At 44.3% G+C, this 26,978-nt stretch overlaps 5 protein-coding genes across 5 annotated transcripts; 2 read left to right on the forward strand and 3 right to left on the reverse strand.

The window, feature by feature from the left end:
- Positions 1 to 6: 6 nt before the first annotated feature.
- On the forward strand, positions 7 to 1,648 carry LIPT1 (lipoyltransferase 1). Its single transcript, XM_008635806.2, has one exon. It carries the CDS (start codon positions 434 to 436, stop codon positions 1,544 to 1,546), a length of 1,113 nt encoding a protein of 370 aa, XP_008634028.1. The 5' UTR covers positions 7 to 433; the 3' UTR covers positions 1,547 to 1,648.
- Positions 1,649 to 2,981: 1,333 nt separating this feature from the next.
- MITD1 (microtubule interacting and trafficking domain containing 1) lies at positions 2,982 to 7,291 on the reverse strand. The gene is given in 8 exon segments (XM_008635807.2): positions 2,982 to 4,824; positions 4,912 to 4,972; positions 5,298 to 5,413; positions 6,090 to 6,176; positions 6,255 to 6,391; positions 6,847 to 6,948; positions 7,118 to 7,159; positions 7,162 to 7,291. Coding segments are annotated over 8 exon segments (747 nt in total). The 5' UTR covers positions 7,268 to 7,291; the 3' UTR covers positions 2,982 to 4,728.
- MRPL30 (mitochondrial ribosomal protein L30) lies at positions 7,231 to 9,819 on the forward strand. The gene is made up of 5 exons (XM_008635808.2): positions 7,231 to 7,505; positions 7,845 to 7,925; positions 8,376 to 8,522; positions 9,312 to 9,385; positions 9,485 to 9,819. The coding sequence occupies exons 1-5, from the start codon at positions 7,266 to 7,268 to the stop codon at positions 9,615 to 9,617; spliced, it is 675 nt and encodes a 224-aa protein (XP_008634030.2). The 5' UTR covers positions 7,231 to 7,265; the 3' UTR covers positions 9,618 to 9,819.
- A 330-nt stretch (positions 9,820 to 10,149) lies between these two features.
- Positions 10,150 to 14,771, reverse strand: LYG2 (lysozyme g2). Its single transcript, XM_017736967.1, is given in 7 exon segments — positions 10,150 to 12,300; positions 12,302 to 12,473; positions 13,598 to 13,644; positions 13,756 to 13,827; positions 13,829 to 13,924; positions 13,926 to 13,953; positions 14,546 to 14,771. Coding segments are annotated over 7 exon segments (576 nt in total). The 5' UTR covers positions 14,646 to 14,771; the 3' UTR covers positions 10,150 to 12,239.
- Positions 14,772 to 19,290: 4,519 nt separating this feature from the next.
- LOC103617514 (lysozyme g) lies at positions 19,291 to 26,514 on the reverse strand. The gene is made up of 5 exons (XM_017737128.1): positions 26,416 to 26,514; positions 25,504 to 25,591; positions 24,320 to 24,524; positions 23,942 to 24,080; positions 19,291 to 23,238 (listed from the first exon to the last, which is right to left on the reverse strand). The coding sequence occupies exons 1-5, from the start codon at positions 26,456 to 26,458 to the stop codon at positions 23,108 to 23,110; spliced, it is 606 nt and encodes a 201-aa protein (XP_017592617.1). The 5' UTR covers positions 26,459 to 26,514; the 3' UTR covers positions 19,291 to 23,107.
- Positions 26,515 to 26,978: the final 464 nt, after the last annotated feature.

The following is a 26,978-nucleotide window of genomic DNA, read 5'->3' on the forward strand; positions in this document are numbered from 1 at the left end:
GCCCGGCGGGGCTGTGCGGGGGGGGACGCGGCGCCAGGGGCTGCGGGGACGCCGCGCCAGGAACCCCATGGAAAAAAAGGCAGAAAACCCTAACAAAGCCGGACTACGCAAAGCGAAACCGCATTAGCAAGGCTGCGTTGAGTGAGGGGAAAATACACATTCCGTTTCTTCCTTTGGTCTTTCAGGCGCCAGGGGCCGCGAGGAGCAGCTGCCCTGACACCCCCGGATGTTCTGGGAGGCTCCCGCCAGGGTCTGAGCGCATCACCGGAGGAGCGCCATGCCTTGGAACTCGCGTGCTTGTGTGGAAAGTGCATGACTGTCTCATGGCTGCCACTGGCATTGCAGTTCAGTCACAAGAGCCGGCTGCGCTCCTGCCGCATTCAGTATTAGCAGAGCAGGCATTCCTTCCATCCGCTGTCCAGTTATTAAAAACATGGTACTCCAGTCAATAAAGAACTGCCTTTGGCTGTCCTGCATCCTCAGAACTCCAAAAGCTTGCTTCTGGAGCACAGCTAGTGGAGGCCTCATTATCCAGTCTCTTTCTAATGATGTTTACCAAAATCTAGCTGTGGAAGACTGGATCCATGACCACATGGATTTAGAGAAGCAACAGGTCCTTTTCCTTTGGAGAAATTCCCCTGCTGTGTTAATAGGGAGACATCAGAATCCCTGGAAAAACCTCAGGCTATTGAGGCAAAAAAATATAAAACTAGCTAGGAGGAGAAGTGGAGGAGGGACAGTTTACCATGACTTAGGTAATATCAACTTGACTTTCTTCACAACCCGAAAAAAATATGAACGAATGGAAAACCTGAAGCTTGTTGTGAAGGCACTGAAAGCCTTGCGACCCCAGTTAGATGTACATGTCACTGACAGATACGACATCTTGCTAGACAGGCAATACAAAATCTCAGGCACTGCTGCAAAGCTGGGAAGGACAAGTGCTTATCACCACTGTACCTTACTCTGTAATGCAGATAAGTTTGTTTTATCTTCTGTGCTAAAAAGTCCTTATAAAGGGCTAAAGAGTAATGCCACTCCAAGCGTGCCTGCCTCAGTGAAAAATCTCTTTGAAGAGGATCCTAGTTTAACTTCTGAGATGCTCCTGGATGCCATTGCTAAAGAATATGCTACGCAACACCAAATAGATCACCATATCACCGTAATAAATCCAGCTGATGAGACTCTGCTTCCTGGAATTAGTAACAAAACTAAAGAACTACAAACTTGGGAATGGGTGTATGGAAAGACACCAAAGTTCAGCGTTAGCACTTGTCTTAACATGGCCTATAAAGATTCTGTTCTTGACGTTAAAGTAAATATGGATGTAAAGCATGGAAGGATTGAAGTCTGTAACATTGATCTGCCAGAGCAGTGGCTGCCACCAGGACTGTACAGTGAACTGGTCAAGAGTCTTACTGGCAGTAAGTTTTGCCCAAATGAAACCACTACGCTTGTGACAACGTTGCTAAGAGTGTGTCCACAAGATGATGAGTTGCACAGCAGGTGGAGTCTACTGTGTGAGAATATGATAATGTTAATGTGACTTGCATTTTGAAAATGGAAGTTCTGCTTTTTTACTTAATGTACTGAAAACAAAATTAAAACATTCACTAGTAAGAGAAAAATTCAGCTTGTAGAAAACAAACTGTTCAATCTTGTGCTTTTTTTTAATATTACAATTAAATTTCACACTACCTGCACCTGATGTTCCCAAAGTGTAGGATTGAAACCACTGCTGACAAGACATCATTGCTGCTTGAATCAGGAAAATGGTGAGGGCATCCCAAATTGGCCCTGTAGCAGAGAAGGTACAAATGGCTGACACAGATGGGATGGGGTAGGTGCAAAACTGGTGCTGTGCTGCTGCACTGGATGCCCCAGCCTGCATCCTGCTCCTTGTGGGTAGTAGCCCAAAGGCCATGTCTCAGCCCCTGAGCTGTGTGGAGAGGGATGTTCCCTGGTTTCTGTTTGAAAGTCCCTTCTTGCAGAGTGCTGGTACCCCCGTGCCTCTGCTGTACAAGCACCGTAGTGAGCTCAGCTCAGCACTGAGTAGTGAATCACTGGGTGGTGAATCACTTTAGTTCCACCCTGCGTTAGGGCTTTTGTCCATGCGTGTGCAAGAGTAGGGGAAGGATTAGGAAGTTTAATGTTGGGATTTATGTGATGAGGGCAGGAGAGGCTAACTGGGACAGAGGCTGTATGTGCCTCCTTTGTTCTTGCACTGCCTGGCACAAAGCTGAGAGTCCCTGCTGCCATGGGTACTGGTATCAAAGCTGAACTTTTGGAAATGCAAATACATATTTAGGAGAAAGAGGTTCCTTCTGTTACCATCTAGCAGAAATTTTCCATTAAAAGGCAATAATGAACTGGAAGTGACAGTTTCAATGCTAAATAAAAATAATAGCTCAATATATAGTAAAATTATGAAAGAAAGGCTCAGGATGCATTTCACTGTTGTTGAAGAATAAGTGTAATGCAATTTTGATTAGGTCAGAACACAGGCTGTTTATTGATACCGGAAAGGAGGTTGTAGCCAGGTGGGGGTTGGGCTCTTCTCCCAGGCAACCAGCAGCAGGATAAGAGGACACAGCCTCAAGCAGCACCAGTGGAAGTTTAGGCTGAACATCAGGAGACAATTCTTCACAGAAAGAGTGATTGGGCATTGGAAGGGCTGCCCAGGGAGGTGGTGGAGTCCCCGTCCCTGGAGGTGTTTAAGAAGACTGGATAGTCTAGTTGACAAGGTGATGCTAGGTCATAGGTTGGACTCGATGATCTCAAAGGTCTTCTCCAGCCTAGTTAATTCTGTGATTCTCTATGTTTGAAATTGCTGGACTAGGTTAAAAGACACAAAGCTTCGCATTTGGGAAATTACTGTATTTACAGTGAGCCTTCTCCAGAACATGGCTGGATCTATGAGGCATTACACAGCTTCCTTGAATTTCCCAATGCAGTGAAGAAATCAAACAGAATACTGAAGCTACAAATAATAAAAAATAACCTTTATTCCCATTAAAAATAGGCATATATTATACACAACTGAATAAAATTCACAACAGTGACTAAAAACTTGGTATCACAGCAGCAAGCAAGGGAGCTCCTATGGAATGTCTGGGGCAATGACTAGTAGCACACAGCTCTGTGGCATATGTATTATTCATTCTGCTGATGCAACACTGAAGCTGAAACATTATTATAGAAAGGATAAAGAAGGCAGACCACTGGCAAACTGACCCAGAAAACAAGGCAAAGACCAGCTCCATTTCTTATTGATTGCTGTGGAACAGATTTGTTGTTAAAGGCAAGAGGAAAAGAATAGCAGCATTAGATGACAGGAAATTAAATAATATAGCACATTAAGAAAAAAAAGAAGATAATGGAAAACACCAACCATCAGGAAAAAGAAATACAGGAGACAGAAAAAGTTCTAGCAATAAACATGCTACTAGAATATAGAGGCCTACTGTGTTACAAGGCAGAAAGTGTAAGGCACATGTCAGTCCTGAGGCTGAAAAGATTTTGATGGGACCTGAAAAAGAGGCCACTGCCTGTTTTTCATGTCAGAGTGTATGACTTAGGCAGATCCTTGCTAACAAAGAACTCTTGTATAAAAGAAAAAAAGCAGCTCCTCTGGTAATACCTTCTGGTTTCCAAAGGGTGAAGGAATGATAAGGGAAGACTCTGTCTTTATTCTAAATAGCATATTGCTTAGAATCACAGAGTTTTCTGAGTTGCAAGGGATCCACAAGGATCAAGTCCAGCTCTCACGTGAATGGCCCTTACAGGGATCAAACACATGACCTTGGCATTACTCACACCATACTCTGACCAGCTGAGCTACTCAGGGTATCCAGCTATTGAAAAAACTTAAATTTATTCTTTTTAGGGGACTACCTAGTAGTAGCGAATTAGCTTACTGCAGTTGAAAGTGGCACGAAAAGGCAGCCATTGGACTTTAAAGTCAGAGAGTAAGACTGAGAGAGGATCACACATCCTTTCCACACCCAATGCAAAGGACAGATATCAGGTATATGACCATGTATCACAGAATCAAAGAACACACAGGAGTGACAGGGAAGAGAATACAGGTGTTTGCAGCCTTCCCAGTCCAAAATCCATTATGGAGAGACACATAAGACAACCCTAAAATGACTGTGTACTGAACGCTACCACGTTTGTAGGCAAAGACCTTGGAAAACGGAATGTTAAATTTGGGATTACTGGTAAAGTCTGGGAAATAAAGTATTACAGGATTGACTAAAACCCAGCAAAACAGTAGTCATGCCTAGAATACAGGAATTAAAGGAAATAAATAAGACTGCTTATAAAAGAGGACATGTGGCAGCCCAGCTTCCAATGATTGTGAGGTGGTCAGTTAAAGATATAAAATCCAAAACTGGCTCAAGACAAAATCAACAGTAAAAATAAAAATGGCGGTAAAGAGACCTTTGAAAGACAATACTGAGGGTCTGTTATGAAATCAAGATAAAATTTAGACATGGATTGTATTAATTAAGATTACAGAAGTACAGTGAAGGAATCATGTAGTTGTGTTGTCTCAGACTGAAAAGTCTCAAATATTCTTAAACCTATAGATTATAAAAGCTGTGTTCCACTAAGTACTTCAAAGAGTTGCTTCTGTGGGCAACCAGCTGGACTCAAGCAACACCTTCCAGTCTTTACATTTTTATGCTTATGAAAACACTTATTAAAAGCAGTAATTTCTGATCATGTTTTCTTTGTGTATTTAGTATGAAAGACATCCACTGTTGTTTCATGACAAGGTCTCAAGTCAAAGTCACAGTATCCAATGCTGAAATGACCCTGCAGAAATGAACAGAATTTACATGGTGAGCATATATTGTAGAAGAGCTCATTTTAAGTTAATTTAAAAAGTCAAAGCATCCTTACCTTTGGTTTCTTAAAATAATCAAGACCCCTTCCAATCTTAATCATCCACCCATTGTTGAATCTGTTTTAAAAATGCACAAATTTGAATGCTGTGAGTACACTGGATAAAAAGGTTACATCCACGTGATGCACAAGCACCTTGTTTCAATCACAATTATTTCCTAGTGTCACCAATACCTGCGTGAACCACAGAAGACACCATTCTGTACAGAGACAACTAATATTATATTCACAATTAGAAAATGTGGAAGTATCAAGGGCTGATTTCATCCAGTGAGGGCCACTGCCTTTTACTTTGTTAACCACAGCTGTAATTGTCTCAAAAGTTAGGGTTAAATAGTATGTCTTCAAATAACTGGAATTTGCTCATTTTTTAGATCACTCACCTGATTTCTCGATCGTGTATTGAAGATGAAAAATCAATATTCAGTGTTACTCCATAATTACTCAATGACTGTTTTATTTCTTCCAAGACACTCAACTGCTGACTCCTCCCACTACCCTATCAAAAGTGAAAATAACGTGATGGGGTTTGGGGTTTTTTTTAACTATATGTTCTACTTCTGGTCACCTCTTCTTAAACCCACAAACAAACCTTTTTAGTATCAAAGTAAACCGAAAGAAAGTAACTTGGATGAAGGCAAATTTACAGTTTCAAAGGCAGGATAAAAAGCAGACAGACACCAGGTATATTTGCTAAGGGATGTGGAGGAGGAGCTCATTCTCAGTGCTTTGAAACTAGATATGTAGTATTTGAGCCAAAATAAGTGCAGTAATAGTTTAAATAAGTGCAGTGATAGCTTGAGAGATTTCAGCTCTCTTCTGAAAGCCTCTAAAATGACAAATACAGCTGTTGGAAGAGTAAAAAAACCCTTGTCTCAACAGATGCTTTGGTCTTTACGACATTTTCCACAACAAAACTTTCACAGAAATTTCAGTTTAAGATTCTGCTTACCCAGAATTTTTTAGAGTTATGAGAAAACTCTGAACTTAAAGAATTACTTATGTTCAACTATCACATTTTTATTTTTCTCTTAATCTGTGTTTTCTGCTGAAAGCATCAGAACCTGAGCCTAACAAGTTCTGGTAAGTAGGAATAAGTCTGTATTTTTATATTTTGTTTTGCATGTGACATCACCTGAGTATAGGGAAATAGAACCCAAAATCTAGACACTTACCACATCATAGGAAGTGAGGAGGTGGATTGTTTTCACCTTGCACGGCCCCTTAACTAGCATCTCGCAGAATCGTAGAAAGTTATACAACTGAAAAAGTTTTTTTTAATTTAGTAGCTCGGAATTTCTGTAGTGGCTACATCTGTATCAGTTACATCGAGTATCTACCTGATGAACCTGCCGAATGTACGGGTCCTCCACCCAAACTTCAGAAACAATCTCAGTGAGGTACTCATGGAAAAGCTTTTCATAGCCAAAACCTGTTGCGTTATCTTCTATCCTGATCTGTTTATGGTATTTGCCATCTGAAAGGAAAGTAAGTCTCTTTTTCAGTAAAGGTCAGGACATAATTTCCGTGTTAAACCACCTCGCCCATCAAACATTCACATACCAACAGACAATTAAAAGCAAATGGGTACGTGGAGTACACCACAGCTCATGGAATCACAGAACGGGTCAGTCTGCAGAGGACCACAGTAGAACATCTGGTCCAACCTCCTGCTCAAGCAGGGTCATCCCAGAGCACAGGGCACAGTGTGTCCAAACGGTTCTTGGGTATCTCCAAGAGGGAGACTCCACACCCTCTCTGGACCATCTGTTCCAGTGCTCCGTCAGCCCCACAGTAAAGAAGTTCTTCCTCATATTCAGGTGGAACTTCTTGTGCATCAGTTTCTACTCCTTGCCTCGTGTCCTGGTGATTGGCACCACCGGAAAGGGCCTGACTCCCTCCTCTTGGTATCCCCCATGCAGGTATTTATACCTTGTTTCTCTTTCTCAATGTGTTTTTTAATGTCTTCGGCTCTGGTCATGTACTCGGATATCTTCTGCCGGTAGCGGTGCTTTTTCTCCTCATCTGCCGTGGCTGTGAATCAAAAAAGTCATGGGCCAGTTAAACACAGGGGCCGGCGCTCCCCAGCCCTGCCTGGTCCGGCTCTCCCGGGAGGAGACCACCAGCTCCCCCTCCCTCCCGCGGGGCGCCAGGGTGTCCCCAGGGCCACCCCGAGCCCCGACGGCGGTGCCCAGCCCGGTACCTTTCACCACCTGCAGCAGGAGGTCGATGCCCTCCTGGTAACCAGCGACTCCTGGAACCGAGACGCCTCGTCCAGCTGCACCGCCCGCTTCATCGTCTCCGCCCCGGCCCGCTCCAGCGCGGCAGTGCCATCGCTTCGCGCCCGCGACATGGGCAGGGACGGGACACGGACCGGGACACGGATCGGGACACGGACCGGGACGGCGACGGGCAGCGGGACGGGAAACAGAAACTGGGCGGGGAACAGAGGGGACGTGTCACACCGCTGTCCTTCCGCCCCCTCGGAACTGAAGTGCCGCGACACCGCTGTCCGGCCGGAACGAAGGGTGCGCGCCGAGATGGCTGCCGGGGCAGGCCGGGCGGGCCTGGGGCTCGCAGGCGCTGGGAAGGTGAGGATCGGGGCGTGGGGATGGCGTGTGTGGGGGGAATCCAAGTGGGGGTCCGGGAGGAGGGGAAACCCAGGTGGGGATCCGTGGAGAGATCCGGCTGGGGCTGGGGCCTGCAGCCTCCGGGAAAGTGGGGATCCAGATGGCGTTCCGGCGAGGGGATGGATCCAAGTGGTGTCTCGTGGGATTTGATCCAGTTGGGGATCCTGTTCGGGGCTCCGCAGCCGCTGGGAAGGTGGGGATCCAGGTGGGGCTGGGACTCATAACTGTATCGTCGTGTGTTTACGACTATTCAGAGCTGTAAGGAGAGCGCAGACGACTTATGCCCTCCTCTCTTTGCAGATGCTGGGGAGGAGGATGGAAGGGATGGCGTCCCCGGCGTGGGTTCGTTGTCTCTTTACCAGGTCGAGAATTCCAGACTCGGTATGTGCTTGACTTGCACTTTACATTTTTCCATTTACAGTTCTAGTTTATTTTTGTAAGATACCATCTGGTGTCGGTTGACTCTTTTCCTTAAAAGCATTCTTAAAGCCTGTGGAAAAACTTGCCATCTAGAGGCTGAGCACAGGCTGCCTGATAAAATTCACGTGAATTAGGTGTTGTGCTGGTACGGGGCGTTGTCCTTGTATTTCTGTGCATTTGTGGGACCAAGCTCAAGTGTTACTGTATTTATCAGCAAACCATTATGAAAGCGTGTTTGACTTCATATTATAAAAGCTAAATTTGAGATCACTTTGTTGGTGCTTTGACCACCTGAAAAGAAAAATATATGTAAGAATTTTTACCAAGGTTGAAGTATGTTTTAGACAGTAGTTAACTATAGAATAGATATTTAGGGAAAAAACCTCTGGTTTTGTGAACTTTTTATTCTAGGTATTTCAGCCACGGCCTGGAGATCATGAAAAGTATGGAGGTGACCCTGAGGAGCCTCACAAAATCCACGTTATTACTAGAATAAAAAGTGTCATTGGTCGCCCATATTGGGAAAAGAAGATAATACGTGATCTGGGACTGGATAAAGTATGATTGTTGTTCTTTATGCTTGTCGTGTGTGTCAGAAATGTAGCACTAAGGTGGTGGGCTTTTTAAGGACCTCAGTTTTGCAGTCACAAACCAGAATTACATTTATAGCAGCCGTAAGGCAATCTGAGAAGCTGATGATGTGTTTAGGAGCTGAGGGGAATGTTTGTGGCAAATGTGCTTTGAGTGGGAATTCAGAATATCTCTGTGTGGTATTGTGCTGCATTGCCTGAGGAGAACTTTACCCTGAGAATTCTTCTAAAATAATAGAAATAGGTTTGTAAATACTATGAATTCAGTTCTCTGTGGGTCATATTATTCAGATATTGTAGGAAGGCAAGTAAAACTCATTTATCAATGAAAAGGCTTCCAAATTCAAGACTCTAAAAGTTTGTGTCAAAGATCTGTTTATCCAAGTTTTTCAGGCCAACTGCACATTCTGGAAAGATTTGTCTAGTCAGTGTTATATTACAGAGAAAAAAAATGTGTGCTTGAGCAATGTAACTGAAGGAAGCAGTTTTGTTCCTAAACTCTTGTTCATTTACACTATTATTAACAGTTGGAAGAAAAATACATTTATAATGGAATAGGAATAAAGCTGAAATTGTAATTTTACTGTAGTCAGGTTTTGATTGCATATGTTTATGTGTGTTCTTGATGCATGACACTTCTCTAAATCTTAGATTTGCAAATGTGATTTATTTTTTTACTGGTAGCGTGCAAAATTCAGCGAACAAAGATTTGGGATTTGGCAACACATTTGTAAAATCTGTTTTTTCCCTTACGTAGGCACATCAGCCAAGACTGCACAAAAATATCCCTTCCGTGAATTCCAGACTGAAAGTTATTAAACATCTAATAAGGTTTGTTAACTGTTTGTTTATTTGTTGGTAAATTTAGAACATTTAATGTAACTCTCTTCTCTTCGCAGGACTTCACTAAGCAGACTCTTTTGCCTGTAGAGTACAGCCACTGAAACTACCCCACGGGCTGCCAACAGAAGAGGAAGTGTCCAGCACCTTTCTGACAACCAGGGGAGAGCTTGTCATTAAAAAGCGCTTGAAACCTGTGGAGCAGAAAGAAATTAAGTCATGAGATGTGCTGGTTGGATTTAGATTTTATAAAATAAATATTTTAAATCCCCAGTTAAGAGTTTGTGTATGAAATTCTAAAAATTCTTACTCTGGTATGAATGGCAAAGGTGACACTGATGCTTAAAGAAGGATTGCAGGTGTACAGATATGAAATTCAATGTTGTTAATAGTTACATGAAATATTAAATTAATTATAGGCTCTCTGTCTTCGTGTTTTAATTTTGTGGCTAGATTGCTGCAGTTTATGGCTAACTGTTAGAGAACTTTATTTATAGAGTCAAATAAGCAGAGAAGTGAGTAGAATAGATCTAGCTAATGATGGTGAGGACATTTCACAGCTAACAGTAAAGATTTACAGCAATACTGCAGGACTTTCACTGCACAAAGGAGGGAATTGGAATTGAAAAGCCCTCTGTTTTGTAGTCACATGAGAACTGACTAGCTGTGCACAGAGAGTGATTTACCATGGTTATCCAGATGTCACATTCATTCCTTTGCAAACAATCTGTCAACTGGCTTCTTCTGTAGCTTAAAAAGTAGGTGAGCTCTCCATTTGGGAGTAACAGGAGTTATTCACATCTTGGTCAGTTGTCAAATTTGTCTTTCAGGAAACCTGCTGTCTTCATATGTATCCGCTGATCCTAAGTGTTCAATAAGAATAGCCTAAGAGCTGCAGTCTGTGAAGGTTAATGCTTTTCCTGTTCTAAAATTGCAGACTTTAGAAATGTAGGGACCCTGAAGCATACCTCTGATGTGAGTTAGAATTACGGGCTGCAAGCTTAGAAAATACTACTGCGTGCGTAGTTTCATTTACAGTTTTAAGAGCTGCAGCCAAAGTTTGCAAGCTGCCGCTGTATCAAATGATAAAGTAGTTGCATTCCAGGCAGTATAAACTATGTAGTTTAACATGCTGTGAGCCTCTCCCACATTAGACACACTGAAGAGGAGTTAATCTTAATGACTGCATGTTGTGAAAAGATCCGAGGGATGCAGTCCCTGAAAATTAGTGTTTATCCTTGCTGCCTGCTTGCAGAGAAGAGTAAACACTGGTAGGAGTTCAAAGGAATAGGTATATCAGTACAGGGACATAAAAGCTGGAGGCTCTGTGCAGAGGGAAAAGGATAGGCCATGGTAGTGGCATTGAGGACTGTAATGGCCCTTACGGCCAAGCTGAAGGCAGAAACAAGAATTTGAGCTGAAATAAAATAGCATGGAAAAGGTGAAGCAGATAAATTAATGTTGCTTTTTTTGCCTCCCTCCTTTCTTCCAGCATCTGCACAGCATCTTGTGCTGCAGTGTGCTATAACTGCAGTCTTTGTGAGGTGTTGATCATATTCCCACAGGGAGGTACAAGGTGGAATTTGAGCCCTTTTGAAGGACGTGTAGTGCATCTAAGGCACAGGGCATTCTTTAAAGAGATGGTGCAAGTACTAGGACACAAAAAATTAGGCAAATGGATCTTGTTGCTGGTGGGTAGCAAATAATAAGACTTGTGCCAGGATTGGTGTCCCAGAGCACCACAGCCAGGCTGGCTAGGCCTTGCCATGCACGTTCGGGATTCGTGTCCGCGGCACTGCAGCCTGGTGAGCCTCCAGCAGAGGGCCCTGCCAGCTCCATCCCACACGGTCTGTGTATGGGTATGCGTATGGATCTGTGACGCTGCAGCTTGCAAAAGTGCTGCAGGGTCTCCCGGAGGGACTGTCTTAATAAAAAGGCTTGCTTGGTACCGTTCACTGCTTAAAAAGTGTCTGATAAACTATCTAAGCCAAAGCAGAGCTAATAGCAGGCTCCCACATAGAGAGAAAGGAAAATAAATAGTACCTGTTGTTTCTGGGTAAGATTCAGCTACAAGAGATGTTTAAAGAGATACTTAATTGACAAGCTGACAGTTCCAATGAAAAAGAAAACTGTATTTTTTTAAACTTTTTCATATATGTGTAAGTTTGGGTGTTTCTGAAATAGTATTTCCCCCAAGGGCCCCCACTCTCGCACAGTTAGTCTACTATCCCAAACCTTCTCTGTATAAGCGTACATTCTCTAAAGATTTGCTCTCGACACTAAAACCTGAACCAGCAGGGTGCACAAACACAGTGTGTGTCCACATCCTTTCACTAACGGAGCGTTGTAATGCTCCATGTAGATCTTTATGAAACACAGATAAGAGACGTTGCCTTTTTGTTTAGGGAACAAACAGACTGGCTTAAGATGATTGCGAAATTCGTGTTGGAAGGTGCCTTTTTGGTGTCTAGTCCAACCTCCTGCTCAACACAGGGCCAGCACTGAGGTCAGATGAGGTTGCTCAGTGCTTTGTCCAGTGGGCCTTGAAAGCCTCTGACAGGGACAGCTCAGCCTCTCTCGACAGCCAGCACTGCTGTTTTGTACTGCTGTTAGACGTGTATTGACAGATTAAACGTAAGGCGGGTAAGATCTTTTTAAGTAGCATTACAACTTTCTTGCGGCATTAATCTGCTGCTTGAGAAACTGCAGGCACAGATGAAAACTCTGAATAAAAACCCATTGCAAGCTTGTACTTGTTCCTGGCTCCATTGTCCTCCCCCATTCTAACTGTTTCTGGGGGAGAATGTTTTTAATTAGAAGCAAAGTATGCAACCAGGGCCTAAATCTAATCATTACTCAGAGATCTCTTATAAAACCTGGCTCTTGCAGGCACATCATTGGCATAGTATTTTGCTGATATCCGTTTTGTCGTAGGTCTGGACAGTGTTAACTCCTGCATTATAGGCTGAGATCCCACCTGGAATGAGGGTGAACGAAACACATAAAAGAGGTGCTACTTCATCAGTAAATAAGCAAATAAACATTGCAACTGAGATGCACTGCTTTAGTTTATAGATCTCTTTTCACCAATATTGTTGGCCATTGTAATACCATTTCCAGCTATTTTTGTCAGAGGTGTTCCTTCTGTGTTTTAACTTAGGGAAGAAATCAACATTTCCTCCTTTACATCCAAACTTGGTGATCATTGACTGCTTGCTGTGTTTTGCTAACAGTAACATCTTCACTTTTATGACTGCTTCCATGAGTGCATATTCCTTCACACCCACCCACACCAATAACCTCAGACATGTTTGTATTGTAGTTGGGGTGAAGGAACCCAACCATAACGAGTGCTTCAGTGTAACCAGTGTCCAGGAATATAAGGAATGTTTCCTCCAGAGAGGATCATGAGTTTTCAAAATTAGTGTGTTCCTCCTTCAGAGTTGCCAGGATAGGTTGCTTTTTGTAGGTGGGTATAGAACCACAAAACAAATAGAATGGAGAGAGGAGGGGGAGAGCCCACCCTTACTCCTTGCAACTGAAAAATGTCATAGTATTTGCCAAGTTTCAAAAAAACATGCTAGAAGGCTAACCAAGGAATAGGAAGAGGAATGCCTGCCCTACTTCCTTATCTGTCAGAGCCTTAAAAAACCAGCACAGCAGCTGTTGTAAAGGTGACAGTATGCAGAAAGCAAGATTACTGCTGCTTCACAGTGTTTCCAGGTGCAAAGTGACTGCTCCTCTCCTCCCCAGAATCAAGGGTGGGAAAATCTGTTTCCTATAGGGATCTCCCCTGGATCTCTGCCCCAGTCCTTCTCCCCTTATCCATGAGGTAGTAAGGCACAAGTCTGAGGGGGCTGGAGCTGTTACAAAAGTGGATCTCGTGCCTGCAGCAAATGTTTAGGGATTTTACAGACAAGGATACAATTTGGCAAACAAGTGAGGCACAAATGTGGGCATGAATAACGAAGCAAGATCCCCCCGCTAGCCAGGCCCCTGTGGTGCATACAGTGTAATTAACCTGATGGTATGTAGCTGCAGCCTATAGTGTGCTCAGTTTTAAAAGGTGCTTTTTGAAACAAGACATTATCTAAATGTGAAATAGGGACAATTAATCTCTTCAATCCCAAGGGAGTGCTGGGAGGCAATCATCAGTCTCACAGTGTCAAAGCATTCTGCTCATGCACTGATACTCACAGGGGCCTTCCCTAGTGCTGGGAGCTGACAGCCTGGTCAGCGTTGGCTTTAGGCTGGCCAAAGAATTGGCTGAAAAGGTTTAGAGGGTCGCCTTTCAGCAGGGCCCCTGCCACTCTTCTGACTCTGCTTCAAAGGAAGGATGAGATTTGTGTTTTTATGGTTACCATAGCTGCATTAAACCAAGTGCATTCCCATGGTCACCCAGGCCGTCCTCCAGCACTGTCCCAGCGTGTGACTCTTGAAAGGTAATACCAACAATCAATCACAGCTGGAGCAAGACCCTCACCAGTGCCAGCTTTTGCCATCTTGGCCTGGTATTTCTCCATGTTCTTTTTCTGCTGTCTTCTCTGAGGCAGGAACTCCTAAAACATGACATGCATGACTTTGCCTTTCATTTTTAGAATCCAAACCCAGTTTTTCTGAAGGCCATTACAGCTGAGCTGACATTTTGAATCCTTCTGAATCTGTTTAGAGTGAAACAAAGGTAGAATTGACTAATTTTACTGAAGGGTGCCTTAGAAATCAAGACACAAATGATACAAAAAACTTTTTTTTTCAGATTCAGAGGGCAGTTCTCTAGCATGCAGATTGAGAGTGTTTTAAATCTAAGCCTCTGGATTAGTCCCAGAGTTAGTCCTTTTTAATTTAGAACTATAGTGGAGAAATGTTTAGGAGTTCATGTTTTGAGGGAAACTCTCTTAATGGAGAGAGAAAAGCAGGTTCAGGAGTTGGATACAACCAACAGTCCTTCATTTTGTCTGTGATGGTCTTAAATGTCATCTCAAAGGCAACTCTATTCCCAACATACACTTATGTGCCCAAGTAGGATCTTTGTTGATTGTGAAAAAAATCTACTTGCTTGGCAATGACCAACAATCAGAGACCAGGATCCATAACAGGCATGAGCTTATGCGTGGGTGCAAGGGGGGAATGAACAACTGAATTAGTGCCTACCTACACAGCTCAGACCTTCTGGTTTCACAGTTGCCTCCAAAGCTCCAGTTGTGTCAACATTCCGTGTATTCCCATAACGCTCTGAACAGCATAAGACCATGTGCTGGTTTCAGCTGAAACCAGCACAGGGCAGTATTTACAACCAGATGTCAGGCCAGTGTAATGTGTGACTCATGCTGTTAAATTGCTTCCAGATCCATGACTGAAAACCATGGCATCCTTTTGATACTAGTGCAGGTGTTTGTGCCAGCAGATGCAGTCATGGTATGTATGGCCTGCTCTGGAGGGGATTACCTCTTGGTAATGCTAGCTCACGTGTACCTTGTGAGGTGAACTGGTGCTTTGTGAACAATTAATCTCCCCTAATTGCCTAAAACTTAGTTGTCTTAGTCTGTTACTTGGGCTGCCTGCTTGGCCAATGGAGAAAGGCATCTCAAAAAGGCAGGATTCCTATTCCAAAATTTAAAAAAAAAAAAAAAAAATCTGATGAGAGTCAAAGGAAATCCTACAGTGTTTACTGGCTCCAGCTGGCTTTTCCATAGCTACAAGAAAATCGAAGAGAAACATCCTTCAGTTACACCCATTACAATTTATCTGACTTGCAGATTGTTTGACTTGCAATTTATCTGCATTTATCTGTTGTCTCAACACACCATTGCAGGAGGGAAAACATGCAAACATCAACTGAGAGGAGCAGTGGTAACACTTAATGGAAAACAGCCTTTGGTACAGTGAATCATTTACAAGAATATTAGACAAAGATCACAGACATGACATGTTTGCTGCCAGATGTCTCCCCACCTTCTCAATGCACTTCCTGGAGACAAATGGGCTTTCTATCTGCTGGCAGTGTTCTGCAACAGCTGGCTCAGTGCACTTCCCACCCCTGCTGGTCTTACAAGAAACAGAAACACCTAACAACTTGTGCATCCTCCCAAACACAACAGGGCTTCTGTTCTACAGCACAAACACAATTATGATTTTAAAAAATAAAATACCTTTTAATTTAATTTAAAGTCCCATTGCTAACAGTTTGGAACTAGGAGGAGCCTTGTCTGAAAACAACTGCTCCCCTTCAGTTCTTGGAAGCAAAAACATGCTGACGATGGGAAAATGGGAACCTGTGCTTCTGGTTTTAATCAAATTTTTGCAGGCAAAGATCCAGGAACAATTACATGAGCAGAGCTGCAACTGCTGAGAATTCGGATATGCAGAGACTATGCCAGGCCTCTGTTGTTATCCCGTCTTGCAGAGAGACAGCAAAGGTCAACAACCCTAAATTAGCGTGCGGTGTGGATTTCAAAGCTGCTGTAGCTGTGCAGCAGTAAGGAAAACAGCCGCTGGATGGCAGAACTCCCCGCGGCAGAATCTATCCTGACCCGCTTCTCCCCCACGGTAGATTTTGTGGGTGTGAAGCGCTGTTTTGCTCTTTCAGCAGCTCTTTTACATTTTTAGCTGGGGAATTCGTCCCTTGTCATTGCACTGAGAGATTCGATTCTGTAAGTTTTTCCTGTACTGTTGATACCACCCATGAGAACCAGCTGCAAAAAGTCACAGCAGCTCGTGCATAGGGCTCTTCAAGTTCACAATTATGACTGAGTGTAAAGAAGGTTGGAACAGAGGAAAGCACATCTGGAAGGAAGGAAAATAGAGCAGATGTGGCTCAAAATAAGTGACATTAAAAAAATTCAAAGTACTACCAAAGGTGATTCACAAGCCAGTAATCTCCAAATGGTCTGTGCTACTATTCCCTCATTGCTGGGGCAGAAACATAAAGGATATACTAGTTTGCTTCTTCTGCATCACAGTAGTTGAGGCACCCCCACCCTGAACACCTTTATTCCCTGTGCATATTCTCTATACAAACCTCCTTTGCCACACCTGCACAGTTTCACCTGAATTCCCTGGGACTTGCTTTATAAAACTCAGCTACCTCTTCAGCCTCCGTACAGGGCAAACTGACAGCCCTGATACTGAAATATTTTGTGCATGTGTAAGTGTAGGACATCCACCTATAGTACATACAGCAAGGGCCACAATGATCCATTCAATATCAGTATCCACGACTGATTAGCAAGCAGCTCTTCATTGATCACAAGGGTCACAGGGGAGGGACAATTTGGTTTACCCAGAAGCCAGGCTGCAGGCCACTGGACCAGATCTAGTACCAGCTACTCTTCACTCTTCTGTCCTGTGTCTGGCAGGAAGGAAGAATTGCCTCTGGCAATTAAATGATTCAGGGAAAACATCTGTGGGATAATTTGGTCCTCTATATGGCCTTTATGTCTCAGGCATGCAGCTGTGTCTTTTCAGAGTTTGTCTTCATTTCTAGAGGAAAGGTACAAAAAATATGCTCCCAGGATTTTTATTATTATGGCAGGAATCTATAATCCTGATTTCTGTAATCATGCACTCACTCAAGCCCCTTTGAAAACTCTGTCAGTTTCTTGATCTGAATCAGCTAAGGGGTGGCTGAATAAGCAGGGAATTCATAAAATAAAACCTGATTTAAATGACAGCAATTAGTCAAATTTCTCCTTGCCTGATTTGGAACAAAAAACCTTTCCAGTTCTTGGAAATTGAGTGTTTGTGGAAGGCTGAGGGCTGCAGCAGTAGAGTCTCAGGTCAGCCAGATCCTCACTGTGGGGGTTTTTTCGTGCTCTTGAACGTTTCTCCTAATTGCTAATTAGCTTAATAAGGGGTTGGTAAGAAATGAGTGATCCTAGTTGTGCTTTCAGGGGAGAAACTAGGCTGATCCAAGCTTCCCAAAGCAATCAAGCCCGTTTAAGCTGTGGGAGGTTGCCCAGCCCATGGCAGGAGGGCACAGTGCTCTGGATGCGGGGAGAAGGTCCCTTGTCCTGAGGCTGCAAGATGGCCTCATGGGGAAATGCAGGGACTTGTAGATGGTTGAGACATGTGAGGAACTGGCAAAACATGGATGAGAGGTGCAGCATAGAAGGGGCAGGCTGCACCTGGGCTGTAGCATAGACAACCTGTATCACTGGAAATTGAAGAGCTTTTAGATGAGCATTTCCACTAGAAGAAGGGGAAAGCTGAAAAATACAGAGGAATATCCAGTTTCAACTCATGTGATCTGCATGGTGGACAAGGCTGATGTTCGGTTTACCTCTGAAAAAAAACATGAGGGAAATAAACAGCACAATCACAATACATGAGAAAGACAAAATGCAGTGGCAAGGATTTGGCATGTGCAGCGTTAAGCAATGAAGCAAAGGCAAACTTAGAAGGGTTTTTGTACAGTTGCTAGAGACTTCAAAATCAAGGCAGAACCCAAATGCCTGGACCAAATGATAACCCTGAGGTAGAAGGTGTCTCAGAGGCTTGGTGGAGGCTAGAAAACCAATGAGATGCAGCACTGCCAGCCTCACAGGAACGACTGAGTAGGATGTAGAGGTGGAGGAGTGATGCTGTATGTGAAGAATAAAAATGTTACAGCATAAAAATATGACAGGAAAAGAGGAGCATGCTAAAACCCTGTGGGTGGAAATCCCAGCCGCTACTGATAAAAATGCTGTAGTAGGACTGTACTGTCCTTTTTGAGTTCCGTGAGATTGGTCAGTGAGGCCAGAGGAGCAGTAAATGCAGGATGGTGGCTTGAGTGGGAGCCTGCATACCAGCTGGATCAGAAGCAGAATTTTGTAGTTGCAATAACTCCCTGCTTCTAGGGTGAGCTGGTTGAGGAACCCACAGAAACAAATACTAGAGAGAGGCACAAGGGTTTTGTTTGAGGGATGTTAGTGGGAAACTGCTTTGAGGTTGCAATCCTACAGCGTGATCTCTTTTAACCCTGAAATGGGAAAAAGCATGCCATGTGCATCCAATATGGGAGTATTCCATTTCAAGGCAGGCAATTAAATAGACTGAGGCAAGCATTAGAAACAGTTATCCCCAGCTGCAGCACTGGCTCCATAGGGGTCCCTGGGTCCACAGGCTGGTGCCCATCCTGGGCAATATAAGAGGCCCTGTCCTGGGGACAGGTTGCTGGCTAGGAAATCCCAGCCCAGTTTTGCAATGAGTAACAAAGCAGAACGAACACAGTTATTCAGCTCTGCATTGATGTGCTGGTGTTTCCCTTTGTTTTCTGCATATCTCAAAGAGAGAGACATGGACATGTGGCTCAGACAGACTCAGCTGCAGCATTTGGACTCAGCCATCGGAACAATCTGTTCTCCCACGTGGCTTAGGGCTCTGACCCAACAGGGACTTGGTTTGGACAGTGTTTTCCCACTGCTTCAGTTACTGATGGAAGAGGTAGTTTAATTGGTCCTTCTGCCTGGTTTCTATGAAAGCCAGTCATTGCAGCTCCAGACTCCAGGAAGATCCCCGCCTGAGCCATGGAGGGATCAGCCCATGCCACCTGCAGCTTAACAAGTTGATGCGAGAGAAAGCCTCCACCTCTCACTTGCTCTTTATTGTAGGAAGCACATTTAAATAGATTTCCCAGTACTGTCATCAGTTGTAAAACCAAATCACAGGACCCCAACAGAGAAAGTTTTTCTTCTCTGTCTGTAATTTGTTTTCCTTTTGCTGACTGCTGATTCTGATTCAGCAGTGTTAGCCTGGAAAGAGCCTTAAACAACACTTACTGCATTTCCCCTCTCTACAAAGCATGACTGCAAAGAGAGCGGGTTTAGATTAGATATTAGGAAGAAATTCTTTACTATGAGTGTGGTGAGGCACTGGAATAAGTTGTCCAGAGAAGTTGTGGATGCCCCATCTTTGGAAGTGTTCAACGTCAGGTTGGATGGAGCCCTGAGTAGCCTGGTCTAGTGGAAAGTGTCCCTAACTAAGGCAGGGGAGCTGGAGCTTGGTGGTCTTTAAGGTCCTTTCAAACTCAAACCATTCTGTCATTATATATGATGTACAGCTACTTTTACATGTTGGTCTTGGATGTTGTTTAAAACACCGAGGAATTGTTGTATTGCTTCATTAGCCTGAAAGTTTTTTGAAGTATCCAACACAAATCTGCTGCCAAACTCACCGCTATTTGTCTTACCCTCAAGGGGAAGGGAAGGACGCCTTTGGCAGGTCATTGCCCTTCACTTCTTTTGCATATTAGAAAATCATAAATGTATGCTTTTTCTCTTTTCGGGGGAAAAAAAATCTAATTCCTTATTTCTACAGGCTGTACTTTCCATCAGGATTGTGATTGTCCTGAGCACATTTTTGTTTGTGTAACAGGCCAAACACTGTCGCCAAGCCTCACTGACAGCTGAACAGCTGAGAGAAGAGTTACCCCAGGTGCTTCACACACAGTGCTATAACAAAGATAACCCCCAAATGGGATATTCCTTCCTTTTGATTTCTCCTCTCTCCTCTACTGGCACCAACTTCTTTGCTTCCCACTAGAATCCCCAGCCCTTTCTGTGGGATAGTTGCCCACCCACTACACCCCTTCTTGACCTCATCAAGTGTTTTGCACCTGTGTTAAATTGGTTTCAGTGCTGTGGTTCCTAGCTGGTTTTCACAGTTTCTAACCACACTGGAAGTGCTCATGTTCCCTTTCCATGTAGCCCACAGTTTGATAGCTCACATGCTCCATTCGTTTCCTGACTGCAAATTTCAGAGAAACTGGTATAAGACAGACTTGTGTAGCTCCACTTGAAAAGTCTCAGCAGTTTGGCCAGAAGCTTCTGATAATCAAAGCTTTTTCTACTTATTTTAAGGCCCTTCATGTACAAGGGCACTTCATGTTTCTGCTGAAAGCCTTATTGACCTCATGATATAGCACAACCATGGCTTCTCTCTTGGCCACTTACCCAGTTAGATAAAGATTTTAATTGGTCTGAGGTGGCTTTTCCCTGCCAAGCCAGGCTGCCAGAACCCTCCTGACTGTTTCTTGCTGTTTTGTTGTCCCATGGGATCTCTTGATGAAAAAATTCAATCCTTTACTCTAGCATCTTCCTCAATGTTTCGGGCAGGTGTCTTGATCTTTGACTCCCTGGACCTTTCTTTTCCATCTGATTTGGTTTTTCTCTTTCCTTGCCCTTGCTTCTGCTTTTTCTGATATGTTACTTGGTATTAGATCATTTGCTTTGCAAGATGTCTGTTGTTTTTGGTTTTTTTTTAATAGGTCATGGGTCAAAAGGGTGACCAAGAGCATGACTGCAGCTTCCTTGTCTACATCAGGAAGAACAGGAACTTCCAGTAACATGGACAAAGGTGACCGGAAAAAGATCAGAGGGGAACAACAATCTGAACTCATTATTTTTCAGGAAACCTTTTGCTCAAATCTTAAGGCAGCATGCTACTGTTAAACTTTCCTTAATTAGTTACTCCTTCCTACCAATTTATCAAGCTTTAACTCACTCTCTGCAGGGATTTTCTGTATTCACTGCAAAGTGCTGATACCCTAAAACAATATTTGGAACAAAATATACAAATTCCATAACTTTAAATTTTAAATAGACTTAAAAATACAAATAATCCTTTGTGGTGATGCTGCACAACTCAGCAGACAGGTCTGCAGGCCCTTGGATATTGCTACCACAACATGAAACAGCAGCTTCATAGGTAGCACTTGCACAAATTGGACTCCTGAGGAGCTCAGAGATCTGCAGGGTTGGCAGCATCAGTAGTGGTGACAAGGAGCTCACTGGCAGTGATTGAGGCTGACATGAAGGCAACTAAAGAGGGGTCCACTCTTGTTCACCCTCAGAACTCAAACCCCAGCTTTGTACACATAGGCAGCAATGAGATTCCCTGCCCCGTTTGAAGTTTATACTGATCTACCAAAAATTCATTCATAGGCTTTACATAAGAGGTTTATGTAACACAGAGGTTTACATAACATAGTGCACCAAAGACTTCATCCTATGAATTTTACATAAGTATTGTCAAGTAGACAGTCATGTGATACATTTCATAAATTTGTATTACAAAGTAATGATTTTAGTAAAATTATGTTAATATAGTGCAGAATTCTCTAATGACTAAATAAAATATAGTTCAATATCTGTGGTTACTTAACAATGAACTGTTTATAGCAGTCTTAAAAAAAACCCCAAAAAATCAGTGACATTTGAGACAAGCTAGAGTTCCCTCTGGTCTCCAGAGGTGATAAAATTTGTTTGCTTGTAACGTATGTTAATCATGCAGAGTCCTTGCCATGATGGCAAGCAGATGAGTGACTGGCAAGACAAGGGGCACAGCATTAAAATTGCTCTGCTTGCAAAAGCTGTCTCCAAACCAGCTCTCATTCTGCCTGTGTTGACCCTGCCTGGCAGCTCAGGCACACGCACAGCACTGCCCCTTGCTGCCAGGCATGGACTGCCAGGCACACCACTTCTGCATCAGCAATGGTGGCAGCTGGAAGAAAAGTGCCCTGACACCTCCAAAAAGGTAATTTGAAAGGCTAAATGTGAACATTCCTATTCCCATTCACAAGTTTGGGTCAGCAGCTGTGTTCAGGCCCAGCTCTTCTGACCTATTCAGTCTGTAGCACCATTATCCTCTCCCTGTTCTCAAACTGAGCTTTAGACCCCATTCCAAGAGTACTGAATGGGGTTATTTACTCAAGTTGTAGATTGCTACCCACTGAGCCCCATGAAATTGAAAAAAATAAACATTGGGATTTAACATTTATCTTTATTTCTATCTTATTCTGATTATTATTCTCTAATTAATAAATTGGCACTGAGAGACCCGTCCACTTTCAAACAAACCTTTTAGGCCCAGAGCTCATTCACTTCTATTAGAAACTGGGATTCCTGGCAGAGGGACAGATGCTGAAATGCTTTTAAATTTGGAGGAAACTCAGCATAAATGTGCCAAAGCTAAAGCAGGAAAGGTTGTGGGTTTTTTTACCAAAACTATTGCTGTGATACAGCTGCTGGGGTGGGTACATACGGGGCTGACTCCTGCTCCAGGGGCTGCTCCAGGGGCTGGTCTCTGATGGAAAGGCATTTTGCTGTGGCACTTGCAGGACTTTCTGTAGAAGAAGAGGTCCCCAGTTGCACCATGGCCATGGACTCAGGGGACAAAGCAAAGCACGTTTTAGTAGTGTCCGCCTCAAGGCTGGCTACAGGAACACTCAGCTACTGCAGAGACCAAAGGCTTGCTGAGAAGTCTCTTCATTGCTCCTTAGTCAGCAGCACCAAGGGAAGGAAAACTTAGGATATTCATCCCCCTCATTGGCCATGGAGAGGGAAGGAGCTGGATGCAGGTGGGAAGAGCACAGCTGATACCAAGGGGGAGCTGCTTGTGTGCATGTCTGGGGGATGCACAAACAGCCCCGGGATTCAGCTTTGAACAGGAAGAGTCACCTTCCTCACTCAAAATTTAAACATTGCTGGTCTGTCCCCAACTGCCTTTCAAGGGCCCTGAGCTTGGGGTATCTCATCCCTGGGAGTCTCCTGGAAGGCAGTGCTGAGCTCGCCCATCAGTGAGTGAGGGGGTGGGATTTTCTGGAGCGAGCAAGGTGTCATTGGCAATGCCACCAGCATCGGTCCTGCCAGGAGACCTGGGGAGCTGCTCTGGGTACTACAATCACTGCTGGGCCAGTCTGCAGAGGGGGGCTCAGTGGCAGGGCAGGTTTATGACCTAGAACCCATTTCTCTTAAAGTACTGGGCTCGTCTAATCACACTGTTGGCGTAGTTGTAGTCTCTGTTGCATGGGTCTGCCTCGTAGACCTGGAGGTTGCCCATTTTTGCACGGTAGGTGCAGAGTCCCCCTGAAAAGAGTTAAGAAGGAGTTGTTATCGGCTTTAAGTAAGAAATAGAGATTTAAGAGCAAAAATTTGTACCAAAAAGGGCCATGCACCTCACCAAATACACACAGCTGCTTGATGAAGTGCCAATTGTGCATTATTGTTGAAAAGTGACTGATTTTGTAAAATCTTTACTGCTGTAATGAAGGAGCCCATAACTCTCTCCAAATGCAGGTGGAAATGGAACACTGTTACCAGAAAAGGGTGCAAGCAGAGCAAAGGAAGGGCAGTATCAGAGAAAGGAAGGGAGAGTAAGAAATAGCATCGGGTGAACAAACCATCACCACAGATAGCACAGACTACAAGGAAACCTGAACTGCAAGCTTCCTGGACATAACAGGTTGCCACAATAATCCTGTTGTGCTGTCATGCCTCCGTTTCCTCAGTGACTTTTGTTTAGTTGCTTCATCTTGTTTATCCACCTAACAGCCATTTCTCATTGCCTGTCTGCTGGTCTGGTACTGCTTCTGTTAAACTAGAAAGCTCTGGTTCTGGTTCTTATTTTGGGGCTTCAGGGGTTTCTTTTGTTTGTTTGGGGTTTTTTGGTAAGAGATGCTGTAAAATCTGCCAGGCTGATGCTCCTTTTTCCCTTAAAAGCAACATCAACAAGCACACAACATTCCCATCAGTCAGTCTGTCCCTTCCTAGTACAAAGCCCATCCCTTACCTCTCAGCTGCTGGTCCCAGGTCCAGGTAGGATGTCTTGCCCGTACTTCATTAATGGAAAGAACCAGGATATTTGAGCACTGATTTATGTGCTCTTCACTATCCCACACCGCAAAAGGTTGCAGTTGCTGCCTGCTGATCTAGGAAAGACAGGCAAGAAAATGGGTTTCCCTCTGAATGCCACCCCCTCTTCATTGCACTCCCAGGCTTTGACACATTGAAGTGACCTTACTCAGGACAGCACTTAAGCACAGCCTTTGATGTAGAGGGATTGCAATAAAGAGCTCTTTCAAACACAGAGCAGCCATTTGCTAAGGTAAAGCCCTGGGGTATGCCCCACATTACTGTGCTGTTACTCCTGCTTATCACCCTGCTGTACCTGCATCAGGCCGTACTTCTGCCGTTCCCGGTCCCAGCCGTTGTCCAGGAGCAGGCCCACACGGCTCTCCTGGGACATGATGGCACCGATGAGCGCCGGGTCCAAGCACAGGTTTCTGGCTACTCTCCTAATTGGCATCTCGTATCTCCTCAGGCGTACGAGGTCTGCCTCAGCAGTCCTCCGTACCATGGCATATCCTGCGGCGTAGGAAAAGGCAGATTTACACACACCCCTGTCCAGACCCCTTGCTTCCCCCTTGAGCAAGTGTGACAAAGGAGTAACTTAAGTTTTTAAGGAATTGCATCTACATCCAGTTGGGCAGCGGGGTTTGAGGAACAAGCACGGCCCTATTGTGGCCACACATGTGTGGTCCTCTTCTTCTGCTGCACCTCCTGAGTCAGAAAAGTGAAGTTTCAAAATGGATTTGAAAAAATTGAGCCATATGTTGCTACTGACTGGCCACACTGCAGTAACAGCTGTGTTCTATTTATAGAGTGGGGGCTTTTTTAAAGCAAATTTGGAACACTTTGGAAACAAGCAAGCAGGTTCAGATCTGTGCTTGAACATCCGCAGTCAGATGTCTGCCCCGGAAAAGCCTACATCCGAGGAACATGGCAAAATCCCTGGAGATATCAGCAGTATGAATGTGACACAGTCAGCTGTGTGGTAACACAGGGCAATAACACCAAGCAAGAAAGAGAGAAATGTGAAGGATTTACCAAAAATGAGTCAACCAGAGGTAGGATGGCTACACACCTGGGACTTTCCCCCTGTAAAGTGTGTCTCTGGCAGGTCAGCACTGGCCAGCTCAGCCAACATGCCAGCACTCAGGACCTGGCTCTGTACATCTTACCCTGGGAACAGACAAGCCCTGGGGCTTTGTGAGGAGGCTGATGCTAAAGTCCTGGCTGATGGAGAAGCTCTTTTAACTGAAAAGGGGTAGTACTATTTCCCTTTTCTTTGAGGCTGAGGATCCTGCTTATGGGACATGAAGTTCATCCTTTCACTTCCCACCAGGTCTGGAGGCTTCACAGAACATGCTATTTTGGGAGAGGAATTGTCGCTTTCTCCCTTTACCTAACTGCATAGCTGCACCACATTTAATTTGGCAATAATAGAAGGTTAGGCATCTCTCTGTCAGGTACAAACAGGATGACAAATCAAGTAATGAATGATACATACCACAATCAGAGGCTCTTACAGGTGTGCAGGACATCGTGGGGAGTTGAAGAGCACTTATATCGCCATAGCAACTGTAACTCACGGATGGAGCTGAAATATTAAAGGGAGGTGTTTGAACACATAAGATCTCAGAGCAGTGCTATACAAGTGCTGCAAGTGCATACAAGTCAAGCATGAGAGATTTGTCCAGACCTGCAACCCACATCCCCTTGTGTTGCCCCTGCTTGTACAGTTGCTGCTGCTCTCCATCAGTAATGTTATCAAAGAAAGGTAGAGAACAAAAATTTGTTCTTTTCTAATTGAATATTGAAGCAAAGGGATCTAATGACCATTTAGATGAATGTGCACCTGCCCCGTTAGGTCTAAAGGCTGGTGTGGGAAAGGAGAACCACAACCTCTGTATTTATTTCAGAGGGCTCTTCCCATTCAATGCCCTGCAGTGTTCAAAGCCACTCAGATGATGGCTGGCGGTGTCTGAGCGCCCTGGCAGGGATTGTCTCCTGTGTCCCTCCTTAATTTGGTGAGGAATTAATTCAGGAGAATGCTTGCCTCAGTCTGGAAAAATTACCCTCTTTCCTCAGAAACTAAGAAACAAACAGCCTCCATCAAACTGCTTGCCACTTGTGAGACCATTTCTGAGCATGCAGGGAAATCAGATAAGGTTAGCTGGGAAAATCAAGAGGAGACATGTCTGTGACTCTCTTGGTTTCAGTCCCATCCTCCAGATGTGCTGGTTTAAAAGACCTGTGTGGGCAGCAAGCAGCCTCATACAGCAGCTGAGGACCTTCAGCCACACAGGATCTTACAGAGCCATGCAGGAAGGGAGCCTCAGGCCTGGCTGCAGACCTCCTCTCCATGGTCCTTCTGCAAAGAATTTCCAGTGTGCTTTTGACAGCAACCCAAACCCATCTCACCAACAAGGGCTGAAAGGCCCAGCAACAGCAGTGCAGGGATCATGATGATGGCTCTCCTCAGCTGTCCCAGGAGACCTGGAAACACAGTGGTTTGCAAAACATGAAGAAATTACTGCTGATTTTCAACAGTACTGTAGCAAAGTCAAGTCGGTGTGCCAAAAGCTTCCATCCTGACCGGGATGGCATTAGCCAAAGAGGGGTTGGGCAGCAGAGGTACTTTCTCCCCTTGGGGAGATTGGGATCAGGGAGGTCCCTGATGGCAGCCTGGGCCAGCAGGGACCTTTTTAGCCTCTGTCAGTTCTCACTGCTTGCTCACAGGGTCCCTCCCGAAGGGGAGTGTGTCTACCTTTGCTTAAATTTTATAGGTGTTTGAAGTCTAATGTGCTACGAAGTGCACACAATCCTTGCCTCTCTGTTCAAAAAGGATTTTTCCTTGGCTTTTGGAAAAACTTGTTTTCAAAAATCAAGAACTATGACCCTTAATTCTATGCTAAGAGCATGCAAGGCAACTCCAAGATTTATTTGATGACATAATACTTCTCTGTGTGGTATTGGCAGATAAC

This window comes from Corvus brachyrhynchos, unplaced genomic scaffold (assembly GCF_000691975.1).
Source record: "Corvus brachyrhynchos isolate BGI_N302 unplaced genomic scaffold, ASM69197v1 scaffold83, whole genome shotgun sequence".
NCBI lineage: Eukaryota > Metazoa > Chordata > Aves > Passeriformes > Corvidae > Corvus > Corvus brachyrhynchos.

What these genes read in the sequence shown, in the direction of transcription:
- MRPL30 (XM_008635808.2), top strand. Translation starts at nt 7,266, where the DNA reads ATGGGCAGGGACGGGACACGGACCGGGACACGGATCGGGACACGGACC. An exon ending in GGCTCGCAGGCGCTGGGAAG is followed by an intron (nt 7,506 to 7,844) that starts GTGAGGATCGGG and finishes CTCTCTTTGCAG; the next exon opens with ATGCTGGGGAGGAGGATGGA. An exon ending in GGTCGAGAATTCCAGACTCG is followed by an intron (nt 7,926 to 8,375) that starts GTATGTGCTTGA and finishes TTTTTATTCTAG; the next exon opens with GTATTTCAGCCACGGCCTGG.
- LOC103617514 (XM_017737128.1), bottom strand. Translation starts at nt 26,458, where the DNA reads ATGATCCCTGCACTGCTGTTGCTGGGCCTTTCAGCCCTTGTTG. An exon ending in GGGCCTTTCAGCCCTTGTTG is followed by an intron (nt 25,592 to 26,415) that starts GTGAGATGGGTT and finishes TTAATATTTCAG; the next exon opens with CTCCATCCGTGAGTTACAGT. An exon ending in CCTGTAAGAGCCTCTGATTG is followed by an intron (nt 24,525 to 25,503) that starts TGGTATGTATCA and finishes TGCCTTTTCCTA; the next exon opens with CGCCGCAGGATATGCCATGG.
- LIPT1 (XM_008635806.2), top strand. Translation starts at nt 434, where the DNA reads ATGGTACTCCAGTCAATAAAGAACTGCCTTTGGCTGTCCTGCATCCTC.